The following is a 9,752-nucleotide window of genomic DNA, read 5'->3' as shown; positions in this document are numbered from 1 at the left end:
CTAGGTGAGGTCTTTCACCTTACCCTCCCCATCAGCCATGCTGATTATTTCCACCCCTGGTCATATAAATGTACTGTTCCTACATGCCAAAGTATTGCATTTACCACCCTGTCCTGTAACGATCTAAGCGTCTGACTCTCTAGGAGACTGAGGATAGAGACTGTTTACTCAGTTTTGTAACTGTAGTGTCAAGCAGGATGCCTCGGCGCGTGGCAGGTACTCTACAAACCTTTCTTGTATAAACAAATACCACATGGATGGATGATTGTTTACCACTCACTGTACAGTTGGATTTTTATCTTTTCATATAACAAAATTTACAAAACTTTATTCACGGACAATGTGTTTGAAAGTCACATTCAAGTTGTAAAATAAGAGTATCGTTTAGTTCTGTTGAGCTAAACGACTGTAAGCTCCTCCAGGAGGGTGCACAAACAGTATCTCTGGCAGGGGCGGGACGGCAAACCACCGAGATGGACCTCACTCCTCCGGGGCGCCTAGACAGGGCCCGGAAATGCCCGGGAGGGGTAGGCACCGCAGGGAGTCGGTGACGCACTTCCGGCACGGTTTTTAGTACTTTTTGTCACGGGGCGAAGCGGTTTGTGGGTGGAATACCTGCGGGTGGGAGGAGTATCCGAGGGGGCCGGGCAGGGTGGGGCTCTGTTGGGGACTGGATAGTCGGGAGCCGCTGCTCTGGGGAGGTCCGATGAGTTCCGAGGCATTTTGCAGGGTTTGCTGTCTTGTCACCTGAAGGCAGAACTCCGGGAAAGTCAGCACGCGTCGGACGAAGATGAGTTCGAGCTTGACCGCAAGTCAAGTCACTGACGCTGAGGCAGGAGCCTGGATGGCAGCTGCGAGGTCCAGGGTCGCTGCGCCGTCTCTGCGTGATGGACTTTTGATAGTGAAAGTGGAGGAAGACTCACCCGGAGGTCAGGAGCCCGACCTGCCCGGGGACTGTGAGGATCCGGAAAAGTCGCGACAGCGCTTTAGGCGGTTCCGTTACCAGGAGGTGGCTGGACCCGAAGAGGCGCTAAGCCGGCTCAGGGAACTTTGTCGCTGGTGGCTGAAGCCCGAGATGCGCTCGAAGGAGCAGATCCTGGAGCTGCTGGTGCTGGAGCAGTTCCTGAGCATCCTGCCCCGGGAGCTCCAGGTCTGGGTGCGGAGGCACTGCCCGCAGAGTGGGGAGAAGGCTGCGGCCGCGGTGCGCGCTTTTCAGAGAGCGCTTGATGGGGCCTCACCCCAGGTGAGGAGTGAAAGTGTTCTGGTGGCGGGGGTGTAGGAAATAGAGGCGTACGGGATGCCTTGAGTTTCAGACCTTCTTTCCTTATTACATTTTGTCAGAACTTCAGGATGTGTATGGAACTTTCTTTTCGTGGCAAACAGTGACAAGTAAGTCTATCCAGGAAATGGTCCTCGAGTTATAGACTTCTGAGCACAAACCAACATGGGAGTATTGTTTACCCATTGTGAGACACCCTCCTGCCTAACTAGATTATTTGGGGAAGAAAGATTCAGATGGAAAGTGGCTTGATGTCTTAACTACGTAAGCTAGAACAGCAATTCCCTACCACTTTGTTTTACTTTTTATAAGCTTAGCGACCCCCTCCTGCTACAGTTGATAATGGTACTCCGGAGAGGGGAGAGGGGCTATAATGGAGTTAACTGATCATGCCTATGTGATGAAGCCTCGATAAAAATCCCTAAAGTGTGAGATTCAGAGAACGAGTTGGTAAACACATCCATATACCTGGAGGGTGACAGATCCCAACTCTGTGGGGACAGAAGCTCCTGCGCTCTGGACCCTCCCAGACGTTACTCTGTATCTGTTCATTTGGCTGTTTATCCTTTATCATATCTTTTTGTAATAAACTGGTAAACCTAAGTGTTTTCCTAAATACTGTGAGCTCTTCAAGCAAAGAGTCAGATTGGTAGGGGAAGGTCATGGGAACCTCTGATTTGTGGCCATGTCAGGTAGAAATTGTGGGTAACCTAGAGACCTGCTACTTGCAGTTGGCTTCCAAAGTTGGGAGGGGAGGATAGTCTTGTGGGACCGAGCCCTTAACCTGTAGGATCTGACTCTATATCCAGGTAGATAGTATCAGAATTGAGTTAAACTTTAGGACACCCAGGTGGTATTACAAAATTGCCTGATGTGTGGAAAACCCCTACATCTGGTGTCAGAAGTGAAGGAGTATTGTAGGGAAAGTATTCAGAGTATTGAGAGTGGAAGAGACGCAGGAGTGTGGTTTTCCTTTACAAGAAAGCAGAGGAGAGGTTCAGGAAAAAACAAATTTTATTACACTCAGATCTTAGAAACAGGCACAGCATGACGCTCAGAGCTTCCTGGGAAGGACACCAGGGGTGGTCAGGAGGCAGAAAACTGGAGCATAAAGGAAGGTGTAGGCCAGAGCCTGTACTGAGGTTTCCCAGTGAAAGACAAGGCAGGACAGGGGGAAACAGGATTGGTGGGTTTGAATAATTTCAGCAGGCTCTAACCTATAGGGCTGGTCCCTAGTTGGCCTGATACGTGGTCCTAGAATAAAGAAGGTAGAGTGTTGCCTCCTGGAGTATATAGGCCAGGTAGAGAAGATATGGCTTGAGATTAAGTAGTCTTGGTTAAGCCTTTTGCTCTAAGAATTGACTAGCCCTGGGAAGGGCAGTCTCCCTAACCAGAAAGAGTTTTTTTAAGATGTCAAAATATAACATACAGAAAATTTAAAAAATATTTTCCTTTCCTGACGTTTAATGAGAGATCCTTGGAGTCAATTTGTGACCCATCACTGAAACCTAGACAGACATCTCCCCACACCAGCGTTAGAACCTTCCCTGTCTAAGAACTGTGGCTTTACCTTCTGTGAATGGTCAACTTACATCCAAATAAGCTATCTTCAAAGATCATCTTGCTGGATAATTATCTTACTGTGCAATGGTCAAGGGAAGGGAAAGTACATTTCATTGAACACCTGCTGTCAGTGAGCTTCCTTCATCTTAAGTTATTTGTATGCGTTTCACACATGAGGTAAAAGAGGGTCAGAGCCAGCACTGGAATTTGGGACTTCCTGGTTACCTGCATATTCTTAATCTATATCAGATTTCCATTTTGATAAATCACAGTGATATAACTCAAAGGAAGATTTTGCTCTTTCCCCACATTAGTGTAGACCGTCCACAGAAAGCCTTTTCAGGATAAGAGAATTTCAGCCTCTGTCTCTGTTACTTTGAAACTCCACTCAGTACAAAACTTACTGGAAAAGACTCAACAGCCATGGTGGTTACTTGATTCCCAGGGCTTCCTGCAGACTCCTCTGGAGTCTGGCCTCATCCTGAGATTAGTGGTCACTTACGCTGTCCTGGGACAGCAGGCCCTGAGTGGAGGCCTCGTGTTGTTTCAGGAGTTGGTGACGGTTGACAATGCAGCTGTGTCTCTAACCTGGGAGGAGTGGGATCGTCTGGACCCAGATCAGAGGGACTTCTGCCGGGAGAGCGCACTGAAGGGCTGTAGAGACACGGTCTCGCTGGTCTCGCCAAGTAAGTGCTGACTTTGTTTCAAGCTGTGTGGGATTTGTGGAGGGCCAGTCACCCACATAGGTTGAGAGCTGTTAGCGTCTCTTCTGTGCCCCAACAGGACCTTGCTGTTCTGTATTGGTAGGTGATAGATTCAGCTTTTTATTTTGGTTCGTTTTAAATAAAGTACATACGGAAAAATAGAAAAAATATAATGGGCATCTGTGTATCTGCCACCCAGGTATATCAAATTTTAAGATTTCAGTATTTTAATATATTCCTGTACGATTCTTTTGCACCTTGCCTTTTTTCTCCAACGTTACATTTTTGGGATTTATTCATGTCGACACATGTAGCTCTCGTTCATTTTTTTTTAACACTTGTATATTTCATTGTCTGAGTAGTCCAGAATTCATTTATCCACTGTCCTATCAATGGACATCAAAGCTTCTAGTTTTTCACCATTACAAATAGCATTACATCAAATATTCTTGAGTCATTCTGTGTTCATTTACAGCAACTCCTAAAGAGAATAAACTTAGGCATGTTTGCCCATCTTGCTGTTCAGAAGGACTGTAACCTATTGCTGTAACCTATCAGCAATATGTGAGAATTCTTTCTCTACATCCTTGTCAACATTTGGGGTTCAGTTGATGGCGTGATGTTGTAACACAGTAGCTCACGTGTTCCTTTTGAAATACTGTATTACATCACACCTCTGCTCAGAACCTGCAGTGGCTCTCTATTTCACACAGAGTAAAAGCCTAATATGACAAGGCCCCATCACCCTGCCCACTTTTCTCCTGCTCTGCCCCTCACTCACTGTGCTTCAGCCCCATTGACCTTGCTGCTCCTTGAACATGGTGGGCATCCTGCGTCCTGTTCTTTCTCTATTTGATCCTTCTGGCTGGAATAATCTTGCTCCAGATCTCCACTAAGCAAACTCCCTGACTTGTTTCAAGTCTTTGCTCAGATCTCAGTCATCAGTGAGGCCTGACCTGACCATCTGCAGTTTGCCTTCACTGTCTCCTCCTCCCACACTGCTGACTGGTCCCTTACCTTCCTTGACTTAGTCCATAACATTTATCACGCTCTGACTTTTTATATAGCTTATTTTACGTTTATTTTATTGTCTGACCACCCCTTCTAGAATGTAAACTCCACACTTTTAGTTTTCTCTGGAATGAATAATGCTTCGTTTTGCATGTACTGCTTTTCTAGCTATTGAAAGTGAGTTCACACACAGGCTCCCTGTTAAAAATGTAAAACCGTATGTTCAAATGTATCAGATACGCCATCAATTTCATACTCCCCTTGGAGGAATCCTCCAGAAGCTTCTGCTCCAGTGTGAATGGGCTTCTCTCCAGGCTTGTTACACAACTGTTGTCCCGAAACCTTCTTTCACTATATCTCTGGAATTCCTTTTCTCTTTCCTAGACCCCATACCATTCTCATCCTTGGTTTACCCACCTCAGTTTGATGGAGAGCATCTTCCAGTATCTTCTAGAGAACATATACTCAGGATATTAAGTTTTTGAAGGTTTGCACATCTGAAAATGTCTCTATTCCTCTCCCATATCCAGATCATAATATGGCTGGATTCCCATTAGAAATGATTTTATCGACAGGGTTTCTGGGTGGCTCAATTGGTTAAGCATCAGACTCGATTTCGGTTCAGGTCATGATCTCGTGGTCATGAGATCAAGCCCCATGTCAGACTCTGGGCTCAGCATGGAGTCTGCTTGGATTTTCTCTCTGACCCACCCCCTGCCGGTGCTCCCCTCACCCTCTCTCATAAATTACCATTGAATTTTGAGGACTGAATATCCTGGCTAGCTTGCCGTGTTGCTAGAAGAAATTAGATGCCATTGTAATATTTTATCCTTGGTATGTGATCTCTTTGTTCTGCATAGAAGCCTTTAGGATCCCTTCTTTATTCCTGCTAACGTAAAGTTTCAGAATGAATGTGACTTAATGTGAGGGTTTTTTTTTCTTTTTTCTTTTTTATTTTTTAAAGATTGTATTTATTTATTCGACAGAGATAGAGACAGCCAGCGAGAGAGGGAACACAAGCAGGGGGAGTGCGAGAGGAAGAAGCAGGCTCATAGCAGAGGAACCTGATGTGGGGCTCGATCCCATAACGCCGGGATCACGCCCTGAGCCGAAGGCAGACGCTTAACCGCTGTGCCATCCAGGCGCCCCGAGGGGTTTTTTTTCATTCATTTTCCTTATAACATAGACACCCATATCTATGAGTTGTGAGAAATTTTTTATAGTATTTTTTAAAAACTTATCTATTTTTTTAAAGATTTATTTATTTATTTATTTATTTGACAGAGAGAGACAGCCATTGAGAGAGGAACACAAGCAGGGGGAGCGGGAGAGGAAGAAGCAGGCTCCCAGCGGAGGAGCCCGATGCGGGGCTCGATCCCGGAACTCTGGGATCACGCCCTGAGCGGAAGGCAGACACCTAACGACTGAGCCACCCAGGCGCCCCTACTTATCTATTTTTATCTCATTTTTTTCCTGTTTTCTTTCTGGGATTTCTTTTATTGGATGCTGGAACTCGTAGACTGATCACATTAGGTTCTTCCCTGCTCTTTCTTTCTTTCTTTCTTTCTTTCTTTCTTTCTTTCCTTCCTTCCTTCCTTCCTTCCTTCCTTCCTTCCTTCCTTCCTTCCTTCCAAGATTTTATCTATTTATTTGACAGAGAGAGAGGGAGCATGCAGAGTGGCAGGCAGCGGGAGAGGGAGAGGCAGGCCCCCCAGTGAGCAGAGAGCCTAACTCGGGGCTCGATCCCAGGACCCTGAGATCATTACCTGAGTCGAAGGCAGACACTTAACTGACTGAGCCACCCAGGTGCCCCAAAGCTTTTTTTTTTTTTTTTTTAAAGATTTTATTTTTAAGTAATCTGTACACCCAACCTGGGGCTCGAACCCACAACCCCGAAGAGTCACATGCTCCACCAAATGAGCCAGTTAGGTGCCCTCTGCAAAAGCTTTTTTTATTTTGATATCATCCCAATAACTTATTTTTGCTTTCGTTTCTCTTGCTTCAGGAGACATATGTAGAAAACAGCCGATTCAGACAAATTACTGCCTGTGCTGTCTTCTAGGATTTTTGTGGTGTCAGGTCTCACATTTAGGTCTTTAATTCATTTTGCATCTATTTTTATGTACGGTGTTAGAAAGTGATCCAGTTTCATTCTTTTACGTGTAGCTGTCCGGTTTTCCCAGCACGGTTTATTAAAGAGACTGTCTTTTCCCCACTGTATACTCGCGCTTTGTCTGTCATCGAGTAATTGACCACACAAGTGTGGGTTTATTTCTGGGCTCTCTATTCTGTTTCTGTGCCAGTACCGTACTATTTTGATTACTACAGATTTGTAGTGTATCTTGAAATCTGATACTGTGATACCTCCAGCTTTGTTCTTTCTCAGCATTGCTTTGGCTGTCAGGTGCTGTTTTATTTGGGAATTCCCATATGTCAGGCCTGGGCTGGCAAGGCTTACCACAGAGAGATTTATTCAACAATTATTTCGAGTGTCTGCAGTAAGCCAGGTGCTGTTCTTGGTGTTGGGGACATAATAGGGAATAAAACCTGTGAAATTCCTGCCGTAAAAATCCCTTCCCTTTCTGTCTGGACGGTGTTAGCTTTGGAGCTCACAGTTTGGGGCATAAGCAGGAAACAGTGCACTGAGGTTCTCCCAACTGTGTGTCCATTTTCACTTGATTCTCCCGATAGGAAAGTGGTCCCCATCCCCTGTTCTCATCTGTGCCCAATGTCCCCAATTCAGAATATATCTGGTTCAGTCTCCCTGGAGTGTAAACTGCAAAAATTCTGGATTAGGGTGGAATCCGGTGGCTTGACTGCTCCTTTAAGACCTTCTTTTTTCTTTCTTTTTAAAAATATTTTGTTTATTTATTTGATGGGGAGAGAGACAGCCAGTGAGAGAGGGAACACAAGCAGGGGGAGTGGGAGAGGAAGAAGCAGGCTCCCAGCAGAGGAGCCTGATGCAGGGCTCGATCCCACAACGCCGGGATCACGCCCTGAGCCGAAGGCAGATGCTTGATGACTGAGCCACCCAGGCGCCCCTCCTTTAAGACTTTCAGTCTGTCTGAGATTTGTCTCCCACCCAGACCCTGCCTCCAGATAATGGAGACACGTTGTGTGTTTGTTACTATAGCTCATCACATGAGTAGAATTTCTCTTTTCAAACTATCCTTCATTCATGGGGTACAGGCTGTCCTGCCCTTCTTGATACCCCTTCCAGATACGCCTCTATTGTGACATAGTGACTCCTAGAACAGTGGAGTGGGCAGGGAGAAAAGAGATGGGTTTGTGGGTGTAGGCACAAGTATAAAAGGAAAGAAATGGGGTTCGTACTGGTAAATATGAGCACATCTGACAGGTTGATTAAAATAATTTAACTTGGGGAGTGGTTCATGGAGAATATTTTGGGGGGTTGTTTTACTGCAGGTGCTTGCTTGTTTCGCTCTTGCAAATGTTAGCCTTTTTTTTTTTCTTTTTAATGTTCCAGGTTTGGAAACCAGAACGGAGAACAAAGAATTTATTCCAAAGCAAGAAGTTTTAGAAGAAGTAGAGCCACAGGGGCAGCTACAAGAAGGGTCCCACAGGAAGGGTCCCCTGTTTTCTAGGTGTGGTGATACCCACGAGAACAGGGTAGAAAAGCAGTCAGGAAATCCCTCACCGCTGAAACTTGAAAATTCTCCTGAAGAGGAAGGACTCACCCGCACCACAGATCTCAAGAATGATCTGACAGAGGAGGGAGACTCCAAAAATAATGAATTTGGGAACAGTGCCCAAAGTTCAAACTTTGTTCCTTGTAGGCACATCCAGACAGCGGAGAGGCCCGTTAACGGGAACAAACAGGGGGACAGTTGTAAACAGAGTCGAGACACAGTAAAACGTCAGAGGGTGAAACCTCACAGCTCTGTTGACAGTAAGGAACATTCCCGAAGGGCAGGTCTTTCTGAGACCCAGCGGCAATTCCGTGAAGAAAGGCCTTACAGATGTGATCACTGTGAGAAGAGTTTCAAACAGCGTTCTGACCTTTTTAAACACCAGCGAATCCACACGGGGGAGAAACCCTACGAATGCCAAGAATGCGGGAAGAGCTTCAGTCAGAGTGCCGCCCTGATTAAACACCAGAGGACACACACGGGCGAGAAACCCTACACCTGCCCCAAATGTGGGGATAGCTTCAGACAGAGCTCACACCTCAACCGGCACCAGAGAATCCATGTTGGAGAGAAACACTTCAAGTGTAACGAATGTGGGGAGACCTGCCGCATTTCCAACCGTTTCAGACACCAGAGGATACATAAAGGGGAGAGACCCTATACGTGTGAAGAATGTGAGAAGAGCTTCAAACGGTGCTCAGACCTCTCTAAACATCAGAGAGTCCACACCGGCGAGAAGCCGTATGGGTGTTCTGTGTGTGGGAAACGTTTCAGTCAGAGCGCAACCCTCATTACACACCAGAGGACTCACACTGGAGAAAAGCCTTATAAATGTCTTGAATGCGGGGAAAGCTTTAGACAGAGTCCACACCTTATCCGACACCAAAGGATCCACAGAAATAAAGTCCCACTGTTTTGACATGGCTGCTGCCTGGCTATTTTGGTTTGCTGGTTGGGTTTTTTCCATTGTCCAGAAACTACATCCTTTGGCATTTGGAGTATTTCAGTTAATTGTGGATCGTATTTCCACAGGCTTCACACCCAAGACAGATCAGTCAGGCTGACTGGAGTCTCAGTACCTACCCAGCTAGAGCACCGCAGTGAGGCAGGAATGCGTAAGTGGGGAGCCCTTCCAAAGGATGGTCCCGTGGAAGGGCCTTCTGACGACAGTAAGGACTGACATGTGACAGTTCTGTCCTTGTCTCTTCCCTCTTCTTACCTCCACTTTCGGACCCAAACCTTGCCCACTCCACTTACTTCCCCGAGAAATATTTTAGTCACTTAGAATTGTCTTTCCACCTCAATGGTGGACACGATTTCAAATACATGATAATCCAAAACACCATGTAAAGTTAGGTGCGTGCAAGAGGCATTCTGCGTTTTTTACTTTTTTAAACATTAATTTTGCAGAGTTTCTCTTTCTTCCCCAATCTAGGAGTTCAGTTTTATAACTGCCTCCCCTCTGCCCAGCTGGAGCACCTCTGTGGTAATAATGGTGGAGGGCCAGTGTCGTGTGCACACGCATCATGAGGAGAAACACCAGCT

General features: G+C 46.1%; 1 protein-coding gene across 1 annotated transcript; it reads left to right on the top strand.

Annotated features, from left to right (window-relative positions):
- The first annotated feature begins 585 nt into the window (after positions 1–585).
- Positions 586–9,130, top strand: ZNF394 (zinc finger protein 394). The gene is made up of 3 exons (XM_008698369.2): positions 586–1,243; positions 3,393–3,528; positions 8,045–9,130. Exons 1-3 carry the CDS (start codon positions 791–793, stop codon positions 9,124–9,126), a joined length of 1,671 nt encoding a protein of 556 aa, XP_008696591.1. The 5' UTR covers positions 586–790; the 3' UTR covers positions 9,127–9,130.
- Positions 9,131–9,752: the final 622 nt, after the last annotated feature.

Source organism: Ursus maritimus, unplaced genomic scaffold, assembly GCF_017311325.1.
Source record: "Ursus maritimus isolate PB19 unplaced genomic scaffold, ASM1731132v1 scaffold_2, whole genome shotgun sequence".
In the NCBI taxonomy this organism is placed as follows: Eukaryota; Metazoa; Chordata; class Mammalia; order Carnivora; family Ursidae; genus Ursus; species Ursus maritimus.
Note: the sequence above shows the minus strand (reverse complement) of the source record. Positions and strands in the feature narration are given on the sequence as shown.